At 41.9% G+C, this 21,069-nt stretch overlaps 1 protein-coding gene across 7 annotated transcripts in view; it reads right to left on the reverse strand.

Annotated features, from left to right (window-relative positions):
- The window catches only part of COL19A1 (collagen type XIX alpha 1 chain), a gene marked incomplete at its 3' end in the record, with an annotated part of 191,241 nt that overhangs the window by 62,341 nt on the left and 107,831 nt on the right, over positions 1–21,069 (reverse strand). For all 7 annotated transcript variants that reach the window (XM_081906050.1, XM_081906051.1, XM_081906052.1 and 4 more), the window contains exons 16-17: positions 18,205–18,258; positions 4,582–4,635 (exon numbers count right to left, since the gene is read on the reverse strand). In XM_081906050.1, the coding sequence (XP_081762176.1) occupies positions 4,582–4,635; positions 18,205–18,258 (108 nt within the window). The remainder of the gene's footprint in view (positions 1–4,581; positions 4,636–18,204; positions 18,259–21,069) is intronic.

Here is a 21,069-nt window from a genome sequence, read left to right on the forward strand (position 1 = left end):
TTCTTGTTCATAATTACTGATTTGTTTTTTTTTAAAAGAAAAATTAATACTCTAAGGTAAAAGAAAAAGAAATGTCAAAGAAGTAACATGATTCTTAACAGAAGCAATTAATATTCTTCATGACTTCTGTGGAATCTGGATTTGGTCCAGTGAGAATTAGAGTAATTTTAGACATCTCAAAGTAAGTAATAGCTCCCCTTAGTAAACTACCAATCTGCTCTGGTCCGATCACGTGGTGCCTGAAACTGCTCGTTCTTTGACAAACAAGAAAATAGCTCTGAAATCATTTGTGGAGGCGCAGAGCAGAGAAGTCACAGTGATCAAGGGGTTACAATAAAATAAAACAAAATAAAAAAAAAGATCACCTTAACATCAGAAAACAGAAAACATCAGTGCAAAACTGAATTTGGATTTATCTATTACATTGTTACATTTATATCCTACCTTAACTCCAAGAACCTCAAGGAAGCATGGTTCTCTTCGAGTTTATCCAACCCTGTGAGGTAGGCTTGGCTGAGAGGAAGTGACTGGCCCAAGGTCACCCAAGCGAACTTCATAGATGAATGGGGATTGGAACCCTGGTCTCCCAGGTCTTCGTCTAACACTCAAACCACTACACTGCACTCGCTCTGCTCTCTCCATGTCCTCCCACATATGCTGCTGTAACCAAGATTTTATTTACTGCTAGCTGAATGCTTTCCATGCTACTTAAGTTCCATGTTTTTAACTATGGAACATTCCCACAGGAGGCAGTGATCACCCCCAAACTAGATAGCTTTAAAAGAGGATGAGAAAAATTCATGAAGGAGAGGTCTATTGATGGCTATTAGCCATGATGCCCATGCTCTACCTCCACCGCTGGAGGCTGCAATGCTTCTGAATACCAGTTACTGGAAACCACAGCAGGGAAGAGTAGTCTTGTGCTCGATCCTGATGGTGAGTTTCCCACAGGCATCTGGTTGGTCACTGTGGGAACAATATTCTGGACTAGATGGGTCAATGGGCTGATCCATCAGGCTCTTCTTATGTTGGACCATTTGTGAAGATTTATGATTGCCCCCATAGCCCCTTACACACAAGAACATTCATTTTCCTCAGTAAGATGTCATTTTCCCTACCCTTGCAGCAACCTGCTCTGACCCACCCCTGGGGGACGTAGACAGACCTACATCCAGAAATCTGTGCTTTGTCAGTATATCAGAAAGAATGCAGAGAAGTCATTACACCGTATAGCAGAAGTGAAAGCTGAAAATGAATGGCAGCGGGGGGGGGGGCAGTATGTGTGTGGAGAATGGGGTGGTTGGTGTGTGGAGAACGGGTGGAGAACCGTGTATGGTTATTAATCATGCACATTCTTTTTTCATCCATATTTACCTGCTGACTCTAACCCACACATAAGTACATTACTGGCCTCTTTCAAACATATCCTCATTTCATTCCCCTCGCCCCCAATCTTTGCTCATTGAATGCTGCTTTGCTGTTTTGCAAAGCTCACAGTCTGATGAAGCACCTTTTATTTAAAAATCTAAATGAACCCCCCGCTTACTTCGGAATGGTTTCACGAGAAAAGCATTTGGAAAAGTAGCAGAAGAGCTTCAACAATAAATGCACACAGGTATTTGAGCCACAAACAGAAGTTGTGATGCCAAAACATTCCTTTCAGATCAGCTGACATGAAGGCAGCAGTCTAAAGAATCATGAATATTATCAGCTTGAAGGAGAAGGTGAGAAGAATGAAAATGAAAGCAAAATGTCAAGGGTAATCAGACAGTTGTGTACAGTATATGACTCACCCATCAATTAGAAGAAAGTTTAGAGATGTGTGTGGTCAATGGTTTTCACCTTTATAACTTTTCACAATTTTAGCATCTAATGTGAAAATCATTTAAAATGTCCCTGTGTTATATGGATTAAACTTTAGACGCTGTTTCCCCACTAAAATTAAAAAAAATCCACCCCAGTACATATTTAATGCTAGAAGAACAAGTGTTACAGCATTTATAATACAAAAAGAGCTATTATTATATATGTAATCATTTTTTAAAAAATCTCTGTAAGGTTTGCTACCAGTTAACTACCTAAAACAGCATTAACTCAAACTCAGAACATTTCCAAATCAGCTTTGTACTTTTAAATATATTTAATATACCTTAATCTGCCAGTGTATTCCCATTTCACTAGAATTTTTTTCTTCACAGATTTTGCCTTTAAGTTATAACTGTATTCCTGGAATAGTCTCCATGTGTCTATGTCAAGCAGAATTATTACCCTCTTGTTTTTGCAGGTGATGAATGGGGGCACTGTTTGGGTCACTATCTCAGTTTTCCTTTCCTGAGATATATTGTTATGTTGTTTGTTCTTTTTGTCTTTAGTTAAGTGAAAGCACTGTGTATTCCCATTTATTCACCCTTTCCTTCACAGCTGTAATTTTTTACTGTCTCCAGAAACACTTTTGTTGCAAAATAGACAAGATTCCCTGTAGCTCTAAAGGAGATGCACTGTAGAATATAGATTTCTGCCCATCATGTTCCACAGCCAAGAGTGAAAACTGATCAGACAGTAACATCTGACATACAGAATTGCAAGCCTCCTGACATCACTCCTCTGGGTACGTAAAGTGGGTGTCCCATTTAGGGACATTCTGAGCACCAAATTCTCACATACACAAGGCATCATGAATTCCGGTCGTTCCCCCCTTTCTCCCTTGCATGGGCATCTAGCACACCAGGCAATTACAGGGGAAGGAAGTTCTTGTTAGGATCGTCCTACTCTCATGTAGGACCCTGGCAGAGACACATGCCTCACTGGCATGTTCTTTCCCTCCTGGTCTGTCATTTGGGAGCTTCAAAAGCTTTCTTCAGCCCGAACATCACAGCGACTGATACCAAAAGCATCAGCACACTTATGATCCTGCAGAGTATTGGCAGTTCGCGTAACAGATAGCTCATCATTTTGGCTAATCTACTTTATTTACATATAATACATATAATACACTTGGAGCATTCTGCCTTAGCTCCTTCCTCTTTCTCATCAGACAGCAAAGAGAGAAAGAACAAAGGACAATAGTCCCACTTCACGGAACACAGTAATACCAAAACATTCTGTCTCTGTCACTTCCCACACTGGGGAATGAAAACATACACCGTCATGTGATAAACAACAATCCCATGACTGCAAACACAGAGCAGGAATCCTAACAGTTCTCAGTGCACACCCAAACCCCAGTCCACTCTGCCCCTACTGCCCAGCCAAAGAATGCAAAGTTCAAAGTCATAGGTGTTTGGGTCACCATGTATGCCAGTGCATACACACTAAGCAGTGTGGTAGTGGGGAACAGAATTCTGTCATTCCTCATGTGGAGGCAACCCGCCCCCCCGTATGTGGCCATTGCATCCACATGAGGATAAACAACACATTAATTCTAAATGCAGAATCTCTGCAAAACCAATAGGAGTTGTAACATGAACTCCATTACTTTTTTTGGCTACATTTATTTAAAAGATAAAAACCTAACAAACAAAAAAAAGGTCCACAAAAGAATATCAACACATTCTTTTTTAAAAAAAAACAACAAGCAGTAATTTTTTGTGAAATATAAATCCATCTACTAAAAAAGATACATCTAGCCGTTGGTACATTCCATGTGTTTGTGTGCTTTCAAAGAACATAGAATCAAGGTGGTATGAGTGTGTGTATATGAAACAGAGGTTTCCATTAAAATATTAATGCAAAATGCCATCCTTCCAGAGGCTGCATCCATTCCATGATTTGAGGAATTTCCTTGAGAGGCAGATATGTGAGCAAGTTCACATTCCAAACCATGCAAATCTAGCAACGAAGGAAACAATCCCCAAATGCTTAGATCTGAATTAAAGCCTCTAGTGATGCGTTATTGCAATTCCTTTCATACAGTTTATGTATTTCTTAATCTTCTTTAATTCTTCAGCAAACTCATTTGATCTACAGTTGAATGCTCTTTCCAGCATTGGTTATAATCCTTTCCACCATTCGGACTATTGGCAAGCTCACCGTGCAGCCCTTCATCTTTTGCAATTACCCCTCTGAGACAGAAATTATCCAATCTTAAGCACACAGCATCATCGGTTTGGGTAAACTAAATTAGCAATATCCCTCAGATAATGTACACATAGCTGGCTTCTTGAATTACTAACCAATTTCTTCCCATTTCCACTGGAGCTTCAGAAGTTATGTTCCTTTCCTATTAGTCCCTTACTCCATTCCTCTACAAGCGTCTGCAAAATATTTTATTTGCCTTGTGGCTCAATTGCCCTGTATCTGCTTTGCATACAGAAAGTTGTTGGTTCGGTCCCCAATACCGCCAGGTATAGCTGGGAATGTTCCCTGTCTGAAATCCTAGACAGACTCTGCAGTAAATGCTGAGCTTTAGGGACTAATGGTCTGTCTCACTATAAGGCAGCTTCCTACACTCCTATGTGTTCTTTTCTGTGCAGTTGTAAAGGTTAGATACTGCAGAGAAAATGATGTGCTCTTTTAAAGCTACCGTTGGATGATCCGCTACAAATTCTTGACTGAACTTAGCATCATACAGCAGTTACTCACTGGCGGTCCTGGTGGCCCTGTCTTTCCGGGGAGTCCTGGCTTCCCTCGTCGTCCCTGGATATAAAGAAACAAAGAAACAGATAATTACTAGAAGAATAAATGAGCATTAGGGAGAAGGGCTTGTTAAGGATAAAGCAGTCTCATTTATTTTTTAAGAAGCAAGAATGTCTGCAGAAATTATTACCGGGAAGATTCAAACCTGACCCTGTGATACAACTTTAGCTTCTAGACTGCTAACGAAATCTTATACTGCTGTAGCTAAAACACTCTCCTATCCTTCTTGATGGGAAAGCTGAATAATACCCAAATACCTACCCCAACCCCTTTTACACTGTTGATGGTTTTTATTCCTTCAAACAGGACCCAAACTGGTCTTATTCTGTAAGAAAAAAGGCTAACTCATTATCTGCCTCCCTACTCAGCTTTCCTAGGGGACTGGAAAAACCAGGTCAGCATCAAAAGTGGTTAAATTTCACTGTCACTTTTGGTGTTGTTGTTGTTTTGTTTTTTTATGTGGTGGTGCAAAGGTAAAGGTAAAAAGGTAAAGGACCCCTGGATGGCAAAATCCAGTCAAAGGTGACTGTGGGGTGTGGCGCTCATCTTGCTTTTCAGGCCAAGGTACCTGATGTTTGTCCATAGAGAGCTTTCTTGGTCATGTGGTCAGCATGACTAAACCGCTTCTGGTGCAATGGGACACTGACAAGTGCCAGGGTGCACAGAAACGCTGTTTATCTTCCCACCACAGCGGTACCTATTTATATACTTGCACTGGTGTGCTTTCGAACTGCTAGGTTGGCAGAAGCTGGGACCAAGTGACAGGAGCTCACCCTGTCGTGCGGAATTGAACCGCCAACCTTCTGATTGGCAAGTCCAAGAGGCTCAGTGGTTTAGACCACAGTACCACCTATCTCCTTTTTGGTGTTGCAAAAGGCAGTGTTCACTTATTCAGAAAGAATAGCCCTGGAAATAAGTTGTTTGTTTCCATGTCACGATGTTCAGTTCACTTAGCAATCCCTAACTGGCAAGGGAAGTCCATGTGACCAGTGACTCTAAATTGGCTATGTTTGCCCTCAGTGACATCAGCACAGAACCACAGCTGATTGGCTATGTAGTATTGTGACATCCCAAATGCCTTGAATTGCTGGAGGAAAGAGATCTAATCAGGGGGCAGAAAGGGGTGAATGATATCAGTACAGCAGATAGGTGAAACAATGGCAGTTAATAGATATGAAAATTCACACATTCAATGAACTTTTTGGAAAATATTTCAGAAAGTTGTACTACTTTCTGAAGTTGTACTTCAGTGGCCCAACTATTCAAGAAAAGTTATAAATACCACTTTTTAAGCCCTTTAAAAGTGCAACTGCATGTATAAGAGAGCTGATATGGGGTACTTATGTCTGTTGCCACTCTAGTAAACAAGCATTTCCTTGAACTTATGCTGGAAACAGTGGCAAAGCATAAGACTGTAAGGCAGAAAGAAGCCACGCAACTTACAATTGAAACAATGAGCTTTAATAGCTTTCAGACAATTATTAGAAACAAAAGGGAAAATTCGCTTCAACATATTTTTAACTTGCATTCATTTTACAGGTTATAGTTCAGGGATAAAAGCATTTTGATAGGGCGCTAACATTCAGCGAGTCCAGAACTGCAATATAATTCAGACATAAACAATAGGCTGTGTTTAACACATTTACAAATGTCCTCCCCTCCATTTTCTAGACTGATTTTCAGCTATGTTGTAAGTGAACTGAATTATGTGCTTCCTACTTATTGATCTCCATTACTTAAGTCATCTGTCACCTGCTAAGAGTCACAGCCAGCTAAACCTTGATTCCAAGAGCTAAGCAATTCTATGGGAATCCAAGACCGGAAAACAGTAGATTAACATTTTTCATCAGCCATGTGTCTCCTGGTATCACTTTTAAGTTCATGCGTTTCACATATGGCCGTGCATTTTTAGGTCAATATGCTATCTGTTAACTCAGCTTTTCATTAATAGCTTTTAAAGCTTTTTGTTTGACTGTTTCCAGAGATGTCAGCTTGGTTTTTTTTAATGTTAAGACGATGAAGATACAAACATGATTTTTTTAAAATAAAAAAACTCCTCAGTAGTTTTATTTCCTTCTGAAACCTTGTAGCTGTATCAATTTATAAGTTGTTTACATTGGCTTGGATCTACATAGAGTTTCCCCTATGTAGAGTTCTGTTCACAGGACACTCCTGGGACATAGGGGAGAGAAGATTTCCATTGATTCTTCCTTCCCTTACCAGCCCTCTGAAAAGCTGCTCTGGGGGGCTGGGAGCTGTTCCAGAACTCTGGAGTCCTCAAGGGTTTAGGATTGAGATCTGTGCTTTTTAACTTGTTTATAAATCTAGAGTTAGTGGTGAGTAGTAAGGTAGCCGGGTTTGTTGATGAAGCTGCATTGCTCAGCATTGTTAAAGCAAAAAGAGATTGTAAGAACTTCAAAAGGACCTCTCCAGACTGAATGAATCGGCGATAAAATGGCAAATGCAAACCAATGTAAACAAGTGTAAAGTTATGCATTTCAGGGCAAATAATAATAATAATCTTAATTTCACATATACTGTCTTAGAGTCTGAACTGCTGGGGATTGACTAGGAACATAGTGGATAGCTTGATGAAGCTGTCAAACCAGTGTGTGGCACCTGTCAAAGACATAAATTCCATTTTAGGGACCATTAGGAAAGGAACTGAAAATAAAACTGCTAATATAATAATGCCATTATACAAATATGTGGTGTTATTGCATGTGGAAAGTTCTGGACACCTTACCTTAAAAAGGATAGAATCAGAAGGGCAAGCAGAATGACCAAGAGGATGCAACAACACCACTTTGGGGTAGTGTTACAACATGTGCAGCTTTTTAGTATAGAGAAAGGTTGAGCAAGAGGCAATATGATTGAAGTGTATATACTTATGCATAGAATGGAGAAAGTGGATTTTTAAAAAAGCAAACCAAACCCAAACCATTTAACAAGATTTATATATTGCTTGACTGTAAGAAAACCTCTAAGGACTTACAAAAGTATAAAATATAACATCTAAATTCTCAACTAAAAATATTTTTAAATGGAATTTTAAAAATAAACATGCAAAAAATGATTAAAAGCAACAGTAGCTAAAAAGAGAGAAAACACATATAACTTCTCCATGTTTTAAGAAGGCCCAAAAAAGAATACAGCAAAGGTTTGCATGATGTCAATAGGCAGCGAGCCCCAAAGTACAGGTGCTGCCACACTAAAATATTTCTTACAAGTGCGGAAAGAGTATCATTTGGCAACTGAAACTGAGCTAGTCCCACAAATTGAAGCGGCTAAGTAGGCATACACGAGTCAAAGTGATCTTGTCCCGGATACTATTAGCCCAAAGATGGAGACAAGAAGAAATACCAACTAAAGAAGAATGGCAAGAGAAACTGACGAACTATGCTGAGATGGCGAGACTAAAAGGGAAAATTTGGAACCAGCAGGACCAGACTTTCCTAAAGGAATAGAAGAAGTTTTTGATATATCTGGAAAGCAATTGTAATCAATTGACATCACTTGTAGGGTTAAAAGAAGTTTTGTAAGGAGTAATTTATAAATTATTGTGAAAAGAATTAAGAATAGATGTATTGGAAATTTGAATTTATAGCAATAATTATAGTAACACAATGCACAATTAGAAAACCATCAGTCGAGGCTGAAGGAAGTCTTAGGCTGTGATAGCCAAAAATTTCGAAATGATGTTTAAAAGAATGTTATGTTAGAAAATATGTGGAAAAACCAATAAGAATTATTTTTTAAAAAATAACAACAACAAAATGATCTTGTCCCAGTAGCAAATGGGAAACCAATGCAGATCTCTGATTAGGCTGCAATACTCTGCACTAACTGAGCTTCTGGATCAAGCACAAAGGGAAGCCCCACTTGTAGTAGCCCCATCCTGAAGTCACCAGTGCCTACCTTAAAAAAAAAAGTTCCCCTCCCTCTTTTATAGCATGGACATCTAATGAAGATGAATGTTGGAAGATTCAGGACTGACGGAAGTACATTCCCCCCCAAAAAGCATAGTTGAACCATGGAATTTGCTTCCACAAGAGGGAGCGAAGGTCACTACCCTGGATAGCTTTTAAAGAAGATTAAACCAATTCATGGAAGATAATGCTATCAGTGGCTACTAACCAGATATGCTCTACCTCCACTTTCAGAGGCATTATGTTTCTGAATACCAGTAGCTGGAAAATGCAGGAAGATTGATCAGGCCCTGTTTGTAGGCTTCCCACAGGCATCTAGCTGGCCCCTGTGAGAGAAGGTTGCTGACTTGCAGTTATTTGAATCTTTGGTTCTAATCCAAAAGTCTTACGTGCTACAATGTGGACATAGAGCCGCATGCGTGTCTAAGCTTCCATGATACTGCCACAGAAGTCAATGGGAAAGCTGTTCCATGCAACCAGATTATTTGGAATCTGAACCCAGTTTTCTCTAGTCCAACTTACAAAAACTTACAATTTAAATAAGGAAACAAAAGAGATGTAGACCCTGAAATATGATACTCTAAATCTTAAACAGTTTTAAAACATATTACAATTAGAATGAGCTTGTGCTACAATAGCGTTAAAATCAAATGCTAATGGCCACCTTAAAAGTAGTTTCCTGTGTCTGTCTGTCTTTCTGTCTGTCACTTAGTGTGTATTGACTTTAGAGTGACACTTTAAATGGGAGCAGTCTAAACAAAGTATCAGGGAGAGCATTAAGCCAAAGAAAATGGGATTTTGATTGACATGCACAACTGTGACTCAGGTGCTAATTACCACAGAAAAACATTATACCCTCGCAAACCCTTAAACCTTTTCCCCTCTAAGATGTCATACGCAAAGTTAGAGTGGACATCGTAGTAAACAGGATGCCAAAACACCTTGTGCCAGTCAGCCATGAGCCTTCTGAAACATACTCCATTACTATCATTCGCTCTATCTCCAATTTAAGCCGTTGCATTTTCCTGCATATGTAGCCAAACGGCACCACCACAGAGAACTGATAGGTGACTGGGAAGAAGAATGGAATCGCCAGAAAAGGAGGCAGAAGGAAGAGACACTTGAATAAACTTGAATAAAATATTGGGGGGGGGGCAGGCAAGCCCCGCCTTGCATAATTGATTACATGACACGGTGCACACACACCATCTGTATGGCAATGCCCATCAATAGAAACAGAATAGGATAAAACAAATGTTTTGTTGCAAGGTCCCATTTGTTTTCTCCTAATCTGTTCCTATGGTTATTACAGTTGTGCCTAACTGCTTATAAATAGTTACACACACACTGGCAACGTTGTGTATTGCCTTGGTTAAAACATCTAGAGCCCTGTCTATCACGTGTGGCAGGGGAAGAGAAAGGACTGAATCCAGCCCCTTGCTCTTCCTCTTAACCTACGGATCACTGTGATTTCAGCAAATACTTGGCATCATCACATTTAATAAATAAATGAAAATAAAATCATTCACAGAGCATCCAATTATATACATCGATGGTTCCCAAAGGGTGGCCTGCAGACCCCAGGGGGTCCGCATAACCCACCCAGGGGGTCCTTGGCACCACATAACAAAAACTACCCTAGAGATATGAAAAATTTCCAAAAGCAGAGGGTCCATGGCTTGACTTTTGAAAAGCAGGGAGTCTGTAGTACTTAGCTAATTGGAGTTATGGCAAATATGTGCATATGGTGGTTTAGTGGTTAAAAAGCACTATGCCCGTTAAATGACAGCTCTGAATATTTGGGAAACAGGAATGGGTTTGTTCTCTCTTGTTATAACCACTATTTTAAAACATTCAGCCTTCTTCTCTCAAGAGACCATATGATCCTTCTCTCTCCCTGCTCACCCACGATTATATGCCAGGAGAAGAAACATCCCATTCAGCTTGCATTAACAGCAAGAAATGTGAATTAGCCTTTTTCTCTCTCATTAAGTGGAAGCAATTTTGGGGTGGGAAGGATAGCAGCAGAAGCAGCAACCTCTTGCTAGAAGGGCTAGCAGTTGTCTTTCATCCCTATGCTACCTTGATTCAATTTCAGATGAATGAGCAAGGAAAGATACACTAAAAGCCCTCATTAGCCTTCAGAAACAATGAATCACAGATCCATCCAGGAAACAAACAGCTTCTTAATACATCCCATATCATGCAAAATCTGCATCCAGATGGGTATGTGTATCTTTCTATCGACAGCATCCAGTTTCCTGTCCATATTGCTGTTTTGTTTCGTTTTTCCAGATTGTAAAATGTTTGCATATGGTCAATGAGATTTAAGTGTGTGTAGAATTCCTAAACTGAATGCAAAAGTCCTACGCCCTGCCTTTCCAGCGAAAAACAGATCATAATGAAGAACTGAATTTTGCTGATGGAAAAATTACAAACTTCCTTTCCCCTCCTCCAGCTTCTGGAAGCTGGTAGATTGCTTGCCAATTCTATGAATTAGAGATGTTGTTGTTTAGTCGTGTCCGACTCTTTGTGACCCCATGGACCAGAGCACGCCAGACACTCCTGTCTTCCATTGCTTCCCGGAGTTTCATCAAATTCTTGCTGGTAGCTTCTGTAACACTGTCCAACCATCTCGTCCTTGGTCGTCCCCTTCTCCTTGTGCCCTCAATCTTTCCCAACATCAGGGTCTTTTCCAGGGAGTCTTCTCTTCTCATGATATGGCCAAAGTATTGGAGCTTCAGCTTCAGGATCTGTCCTTCCTGTGAGCACTCAGGGCTGATTTCCTTAAGAATGGATAGGTTTGAGCTTCTTGCAGTCCATGGGACCACAAACATGCAAACCCTTTAGATGTGTGACTTCATTATCTCGAGCCAAACCAGATGTGATGATAAAACACACCATTTTGGGTGACCCCCTCTCCATGCTCATGGTAGCGCTCTGCAACATATCCCATTCTGTTCCAGAGGGTTCTCCAACCCACAGGAACAGCTTTTCAGGGTGAGTGCTTAAGTGGGTTGGAGACAGAAGGCCTTTTCATTAACATGGCTCTACCAAATGGATTCAGTAAAGCTCCTCGGCTTGCAGCAGTACTAGCACTTGAAAACGTTTTAAGAATTTCTGGTTGATTTGGGCCAGAACATTCTGAGCTTTATTTCAACTGTGTCTAAGTGAATATGAACAGCTGCAATGTGGTTTGACGGTCCACTGCAATAACACTTTCACATGGCTTGAAGTTCGAATAAAAAGGAATGGTCTTTCATGTGGTTTACTGGAGATGTCATAGCAAAAACGAAAGTGGCACAGATGATGTTCTTGTTCAGCACAAAAAAACCCCACTACAGGTCAAAGCCGCATATAACTATATTAACGAATGGCATGGCAGGAAGAGGAGCACGTATGTGTGTATTAACTTATTAATACAAAAATTATTTGCCCCATTTTGCCTTTTTTGTGCTTTCTGAGTTGATTTGTATTTTAATGTAGATGCTCTGAATAGAGTACAATGGGCAACCTTCTTGTTCCCCCTCACAATTTTTGGTCATTCTTAACCAAGGCTATATTTTGATTTCGGCAAGCATGAAATGTCTGGCAAGACTTGCTTTGCCCTGTGACACAAGCTAAAGAACAAACCAGAAAACAGGTGGGAAATCCTTGACTGGAGAGCCTGATGCTTACTTTTTTCATTTCTTTTTTTGTCAAAAGAACCATGTGCCCTCCAAACTGGGTCAGGCAGGACCATGCTGCTGGGGAGGAATTTTAACTGTTTTCCTCCAGACCACTTTCCACACAAGTACTTCAGGGGGCATAAGAAAAATGGCACAGTGGGAAAGGATTAACCCTATTCCCCATGCCATGGTCCTTATCTAATTCATCACCTATCTCAGCACAGTGATGTGAAGAAAAAGAGAAGTTCCAGGGGACCCAGTCAGGACTCTCTCATCTAATTTGCTTCTAAAATGTAGGCTAAGGGTGTCTCTAGCCCCCCTCTTCCTCCAATGAACTGTGATTTGGGCAGGGTTTTCCCATATACTCCCGTTTTCTGTGTCTTGGCCCACACACAAATGAAGTGGCCCAAGGAGCGAACTCTAGAAAAATCTCTTAGTATTTGTCATAGCAGGTGTTAATGAGTCCTTAGCTTGCCATTCAGCTCAGGAGAAAGAGCCTAAGGAGAGTAATAGTGGTGAATAGAGAATCTACAACACTTAGTGCTATTCCAGAGGATAAAGCGGGTGGTGACTACAGGGGTAGGAAAGGAAGGGAGTCCTGTAACACAAGTGGAAGCCTGTTCCACTTGCATAATGGCAGCACTGGACTGGACACAAGTCCAAGGAGGCAACACTTCTAAGTTACTCAATCCGTAGCAATCTTCAAAACCAGTAATGCTTAAATTCTGCATTTTGTAACTTTGTTTCTATGGTAACGTCTGCATGCACCAGAATAAATGTATTATATCAAAAGCATCAGCTACCTAAATGCTACAGAATAAAGGAAATATAATAACGAAAAAAATCTAGTCAATGGCGAAAGAGAATATATGCAGTGCTCTTAGCTAAAATCTGAAAGGCTTTCTCCTTTCTGGCATTTTTCTTTTTCCACGTATATGATTTCTAGTGGGTGAGGGTTTTGCAAGCATGTTTCTTGCAGCAGAGGCCTCAAATGGATCATTTGCAGCTTCACAACATGCCTTGTGGAGTCATTACAGCATCTTTCTTCAAGGCACATCTTCAAAGCTACCACAAAGCAAATGACTGTTCTCCATCTTGTTCTATAAATGAAGAACTCACTCCTAGTTTTATAGTAAGCACTCTTTCCTAGCGCAAGACCAGCTAATTTGGTTTGGGGGAAGGAAGGTTGTGCCTGTGATTGACAGGCATAAACTATGTGACCAGATTTAAGATTCCTGTTACCTAATGTAGAGCTAAACTTTGACCTCTCATTTTAGCATCTTTTAAGACATTTTACAACTCTCAGGGTAATGATCAATGCACCTAACAATCTTTAATCAATAGATAACTGAGAAAATTGAAAAGAGCTATGCAATTATAAGCTTCCTTCACTGACTGTTTTTTAAAATTATTATTATTTAAATCAGAATCATCACCCATCAGCATTATACCAAGGAAACCAAAAGTTCTTAATAATCTGGTAGGGAATTTACATTGAACAATTTTCTTTAACTCTCCTCTTCCACATCCCAAATAATAATGAGGTATGGCTTTGGTTAATGAAACGTTTTACGAAATGTCAGTGCTCATTAATGGAGACACAAATGGGAAAAAGAAATAGCAGGCTGGATCCCACACAAAATGCTATGTAGTACCATCAATTGACAAGTCCTGTACATCAGTGATTGAACATTTGAATGGGTTATTTAAGAACAAGCTATTTATATATTTCTGAGGCAATGTACTGATACTCTTTCTATAATTTCTGCTAGGGCCAGCTATGGAATCTGGAATCGAATGAATGCCATAAATGTAACATAACAGTAGGAATTAAGGAACATATGATCAACATCTTAATTTAATACAAGCAACTGTTGTAGATCAAGGACAGATTCACATGCATTAGTATCAAATGCAGGCTTTGAAAGTCCGTACAGTGGTGCCCCGCAAGACGAATGCCTCGCAAGACGAAAAACCCGCAAGACGAAAGGGTTTTTCGGTTTTTGCGACGCTTCGCTAGACGATTTTCCCTATGGGCTTGCATCGCAAGACGAAAGCCCATAGGGAAATCTCGGGGACCTTTTTTTAAATGCTGGCGGTGGGGAGCAAAGCCGTTTCCCCCCCTCCGGACTTCAGAAGAGGTCCAGGAAGGCCGGCGGGGGCGAAAGGCTTTGCTCCCCACCGCCAGCATTTTAAAAGCGGTCCGGGATAGCAGGGAAGCGCTTCCCGCTATCCCGGACGGCTTTTGAAGGCAGGCTTTTGAAGGCTGCCTGCCTAACCGGGGGCTTTTAAATCGCCCCGGGACTGTCCGGGGCGATTTAAAAGCCCCCGGACGGCTTTTGAAGCCTCCCCCCGCCGCCCGGCTTCGGGGCATCGTCCCGATGCCGGGCGGTGGGGCAGGAACGCCTCCCCCAGCCGCCCGGCTTCGGGGCATCGTTCCGATGCCGGGCGGTGGGGCAGGAACGCCTCCCCCAGCCGCCCGGCTTCGGGGCATCGTTCCGATGCCGGGCGGTGGGGCAGGAACGCCTCCCCCAGCCGCCCGGCTTCGGGGCATCGTCCCGATGCCGGGCGGTGGTGCAGGAACGCCTCCCCCAGCCGCCCGGCTTCGGGGCATCGTCCTGATGCCGGGCGGTGGGGCAGGAACGCCTCCCCCCGCCGCCCGGCATCGGAACGATGTCCCGAAGCCGGGCGGCCGGGCGGGAAAGCCTCCCCCCGCCGCCCGGCTTCGGGGCATCGACCCGATGCCGGGCGGCGGGGCAGGAACGCCTCCCCCAGCCGCCCGGCTTCGGGGCATCGTCCCGATGCCGGGCGGTGGGGCAGGAACGCCTCCCCCAGCCGCCCGACTTCGGGGCATCGTCCCGATGCCGGGCGGTGGGGCAGGAACGCCTCCCCCAGCCGCCCGGCTTCGGGGCATCGTCCCGATGCCGGGCGGTGGGGCAGGAACGCCTCCCCCAGCCGCCCGGCTTCGGGGCATCGTCCCGATGCCGGGCGGTGGGGCAGGAACGCCTCCCCCAGCCGCCCGGCTTCGGGGCATCGTTCCGATGCCGGGCGGTGGGGCAGGAACGCCTCCCCCCGCCGCCCGGCATCGGAACGATGTCCCGAAGCCGGGCGGCCGGGCGGGAAAGCCTCCCCCCGCCACCCGGCTTCAGAACGATGTCCCGAAGCCCCGCGGCGGGGCGGGAAAGCCTCCCCCCGCCGCCCGGCATCGGAACGATGTCCTGAAGCCGAGCGGCGGGGCGAGAAAGCCTTTGTCCCCCCTGCCTGCCTTCCCAGGGGCTTTTAAATCGCCCCGGACAGCGGAGAAGTCCTCCGCTGTCCCGGGCGATTTTAAAATGCCGCCCGCCAGAAGAGGTCGGGGGAAGGCGGTTTCCATAGGAACGCATTAATTGATTTTCAATGCATTCCTATGGAAAACCGTGCATCGCAAGACGAAAAACTCGCAAGACGAAGAGACTTGCGGAACGAATTAATTTCGTCTTGCGAGGCACCACTGTATTTGGGTGACTAATGTTAGTGTCTGGTTCTCAGTGGAATTTCCAAGAGCTAATTCAAATGTTCAGGCACCTGCATTTTACATTCCTTTCATGCACCCACAGAGAGCACATGGAGGTACCTTGCTTGATGATACCTCCCATGTCAAATTCTTCTCCTAATGCTCTAAGAAGAGACTAAATAAACCTGTTTCCGTATACTCAGAGATCAGTAGTTCTGAAACACACAAAAATGTAGAGCAGCCCTCCCCAACCTGAAGTCCTTCTTTTGGACTATAACTCCCATCAGACCTAGTCAGCATGGCCAATGGTCCAGGATAATGGCACCAACTGGAGGGCACCAAGTAGGGAAAGGCAGCTATATAAACAGGCAGGGGTTACCTTTGCTAAGCTGCCCAACAATAATATTTGTCACACTCCGCACGAAGCGACAGCAGGCAAGGGGAGGAATCGGCTCCAGAGCACGTTATGAAAAAATAAAACAACAACAACAAAAAAAGGGGGGCCGAAGGGGAAGGAGCAATGAGCAAGGAGGTTGAAATGAACCACAAAGAGAAGGGAGACTCGGCAAGCGCGTGTTACCCTTTCCTCAATCAGTGCCGCAATCAGAAATCTCTGCCGATCCTTCAGATGCCCGCTGTGCCCACGAGACTATCCAGGAAAAAATCCCAGAGCAGGGGATATCCAAACTGCAGTTCTTCGCCGATAGGTAACCTTGGAAAACTCCTCAGCTGTAGAGAAAAGCTCCGCTCAGCTGCTGGGGCGAGGGGAAAAGAGGGCGGTCCCTGGGCGTGCCTGGCCTTAAGTAGCCCAGGCCGCGCCTCCCCTCGCCCACCGATTGGCGGGCTGGATTGCAGGCATGCCCAGGGATTCCCCAATTCTCGCGGGGGCGAGGGAAGTCCCCGCGAATGTGGGAGGGTCCTGCCAGCAACACCCTCTCGTCTGCGAGCTCGGAAAGGGCTTTACATTTAATTATATCATTTCATTTACTGTTGAAGAAGTTCTTACTAGCAGAAAGCCTCTTGATCTTTATATGAAACATTAAATGATTTATTATTCTTCTAACCGTAATTTTGTTTGCAAATCACTGAGGTTTAATCACCCACATTTCTTTATTTTGTATTTTATTTTAAGATAAATGTGTCAAAAGTGTGAGGAGGCCAAAAGGTTCTCTAAGAAAATGTACACTCTTTACTCCCACAGACTTTCAGTTCTACACATTTAGACCAGACCAGATGGGACAGAGAAAATTATTCCAATCATAACTAGAAAATTATTAATTAGGGGAGACTCTTCCATGACCCTGACATCCGAGCAGGATTTTTTTATTATTTTTTTGGGGGGGAAAGTAACATTTGTTTAGCTTATATTTAGATTTTGCATTTTGTAAAACCCTGTTTAATTTATTGATGGCTTCTTTTCATCACAGGTTATCTTGTTGTGTTCACCTGCAAATGCTACCTCATCTTTCTTCAGACTTCTCCAGATTACACATAATAACCAGACCTGTAGATATGTTGCTAAACAGAATTCTTAGCTTACATGTGCACCATATGGTTATGTGTGTATGATATGCCTCTGAATGTATTAAGAACAGCTGGCACAGCATTTCCCACATGGTTTGAGAATATCTGCACCATAAACTTATATGACTCTTATACCAGTGTTGCTATTATAGTTTCCCCCCAGAGAAGCCTGGAAATTGAACTTCAGAGAGGTCAGTGTCAATTCACTGCTAGAGAGACCCTGGCCTCTTCCATACAACAGTTCACTAGGTTTCCATGACAGAATGAATAAGGTTGTGATCTTTCAGGGGCTAATTCTGTGAAAAATGAATGTGTATGATGCAGCAGGCCCCAAATAAAGCCTGCTGTTAAGATGTTCTACCCTCCCTCTGCCACCCCACACATTTTTATTTATTTTTTGCCATGGACTGAATGTATGCAAAGAGCTCCTGGCTTGCCCATGGGAATTCAAAATGGAACCCCGTCAACAATTATTTGGAGCGGAGGTACCCGAGTTATAAGTACCCATGCTCGACTTAGATGGCCCTCTCCATATCAAGCTCCTTCTGTTTCCTGAAACCCAAAAAGGTTTTATTTTAGAAAAGAGGAGATGGAATGGCAGTTAGCAGAAAGCTCCCTCAACAACGAAAGCCTTGGTGGCAAACATCATTCAAATTGAAGGGATTTTTTTTTTTTAAAGCATGGGGAAAACAGAGTATCAGCGTTTGAGCAACATCTCATTAGGAGGAGGTGCCATACTATGCTGTTTGAAAGGTTCAGGGCAGTACCTCACAGAAAATATCAGAAAATAAAACCAGATTGACCCCAAAAGATTTCTGCAGTCGCAATTACAAAGTTCAACAAAGCAAAATATGCCTTCTCATTCAGCTGTTGCGACACAAGCATCTTAGTTCCTGCTCAGGAACAGCCTGTTGAGGTAAGCAAGCATAAACCAGTTGTTCATGAATCTACTCACCCTCTGGCCTTCTTTCCCAGGTGGCCCCTGAGGACCTTCTATTCCTGGCACACCCTGTAAATACAAATAGTTTAGAATGTTTCTCATTAATATTACTTAGTCATACTATGGAATTCAAAATGTTAGTGAGAAAGACTTCACTAACGCTTAATCAACCACCTCCCCCTGCCCAATATCCATATATTGGTCATATCTACTTATGGGTAGAGCTGCAAAATGTTAAATGTGTGAAAAGGTATGTAAAAAGCTGCATGTGCAATGGAAAAGCCTGCTGGGTCAAAATTGCTGCAGTTCTGATGCAGCATCGCTTATGCGATCTAGAAAGACAATGCACTAGGGAATACTGAAAATGTTGTAAAGGATGGTGAACTTATTTTACTAATAAATGCATGCACACGAAAGCTCATACCAATAACAAACTTAGTTGGTCTCTAAGGTGCTATTGGAAGGATTTTTTTTTCTAGTTATGTTATTATTATGCACTCTCCTCTTTCCCAAATGGTGAGAAGTCAAAGGGCAGAGATAAAAGATTTTGTTTCCTTTGAATAACTTAGCACTAGATATTTGTAGTGTGTTCAAATATGCAAGCAGTGAATAATGGAAGCAAGCAGAAGCTCCTACAGGAGGCAGTAAAATGGCCAACTTCACATCAGATCCCTAGAGAGAGTTCCTTTATACCCCTAGGAACTTTTGCATCAGCCAGCTCAGAACAATCTTTTCCCAGAATTCAAGTGGCAAAACAGCTTTTAGTTGTCTCTCTTGGCATTTTCAGACATTTAGTGTGTGAGTACACTGAACGGACATGAGTAGGAACAACAGAAAGCCCCACTCACTATGGCTGTTCAGTTTACTGTCTGAAAAAACCTTTCCTTCCGAAGCTAGTGGGGGACATAGGAGCACATTCAAGGTAAGCCATTAACTATGGTTTACTATGACATGCAACCTGAATCTATGTCTTTGGGTCTCCACCTAAACTCATACAATAGTTTTATAAAATCCCTTTGCAATAGAATGAGAAAGTAATCCTGGCTAGCTTGCCCCACTGATTTTCATGGGAGTTGATTTAAACTCAGCTATTGTTCTCTAAATTTTAGAATTTATTCCCATGTTCTAGAACAGGAATAAAGAAAATTATGTTCAGTGGTGAAGGTGATAAAAATTGAAAAGAATATGGGAGATACTAAAACTGCTAGATTACATGCCTCAAAGGGAAGGTATTGCTTGATTAAATTAATACTGTGAATCATTTTATATAAAATTTAATCACTTCAAGGAGTTCCCTCTTGCCCCTTTAAAAAAAACAACCATTCTTCCTGCCAGACTCAAAAGACCCAAGAATATTCTTCATACCTTATTAATTAATCACAAGGTATTTCTTTTGTTGCATTTATGTGAAATGTTAATAAGCTGAGGTCATGAAGACTTTTCTGAACCACTGTGGCCAAAATTGCTACTGTTAGTTATTACATAGCTGTAAGCTAAAATTAAATGACATCTTTATAATGTGATAATGTATGTATAACATGTTCAGAGGAATAAAGTACTGGATAAAGTCAGGATGCATTGTAAGTGTTATGTATAATGAAAACAAAATATATTATACCAAATCTAACAAACAGATTTTCTACTTTTCATTGTTCTACTAAGTGATTGAGGGTGAATATGAAGGGTTGCACCTAAATAAGTTAGAGTAGACCCACTGAAATTCATGGATCAAAATTAAGTCCTACTCAGTGATTTCTATGAGTCTACTCTGAGTTCAACAAATGTTGACTACAGCCTAGCATTCAAGGGTGTGTCAGAGCTTCCTTATTTGCCTGTATATGTAGATCAGAACAGTCGGACAATCACAAACTATTAAACCATCTCAGTCCTTTGACATCTGAGATGTAAATTTTCAGAATCCACCCTATTTTTGTGACTGTGTTTTTTGAAAGTTTTTAAAACTTTTTTTATGTTGCATTTTAAATTGTTTGGGCCTTAGAATGAAATGTGAATAGTAAATAATAATAATAATAATAATAATAATAATAATAATAATAATAATGGAGATCTGCATTTTCTCATAGGTAATGTGGCTGTGTTGTGGTGATATTGAAAGAAAATGCAAGGAAGGAAGTAGTCCATTTAGGAAAGTAAGATAACAAGAAGATATTAACAGTTAAACTTTTAAGTATTCCCATTTTTTCTTTGTGCTTGCAGTGGTACTTACATCTATTTTATTCTAAGGGGGGGGGTCATGGTCTTTCAGTTTCAAAGATTGTACTATTAACACACAAGAGCTTACTATGCGAAACATCCTAACTATATCGTTCAAAGTCTTTGGGGGGTTGCATTGCTACATTGCAATGAAGTGCATTAGAAATGGAAAGAAATTGAATAATTTTACATCACTATCCTAATGAAAAATATAATATCATTTTTGTGTCAACTGCAGAGTCTGCAGGGTTGTTGTTTTCCAAAACATAAATCTCCTCAGGGGCAAAAAACCCCACCATATATTACTCAAGCTTTCCTGCATAACTGCGCAAGGGAGATAAAAATAGCCTAAAACGACAGCAACATATTCTGATTCTCTTGACAGGTTTACCTTGACAAGATACTCCCACTGCATGCAAATAAAATTAAACAAGATTAAAAATCCAAGAGCACAGTACTGCACGACCTGCCCTGGAAGGAAAACCTGCTCTTATTCTCCAATATTGGAAGCATGTGACCAAAGTTGCAGAAAATCAGCTGCAACTCTGTTCTTTAAATTATTGGACCAAACAGCAACTATACTGGTATAAATGCTATGTGCAGAAAGATCCTTATACACTTCTATCATGTCCCTGTTTACTCATCTTTTGTTCTAAGTTAAAAGCC

This window comes from Podarcis melisellensis (genome assembly GCF_964234715.1).
Source record: "Podarcis melisellensis genome assembly, chromosome: 3".
Taxonomy (NCBI): Eukaryota; Metazoa; Chordata; class Lepidosauria; order Squamata; family Lacertidae; genus Podarcis; species Podarcis melisellensis.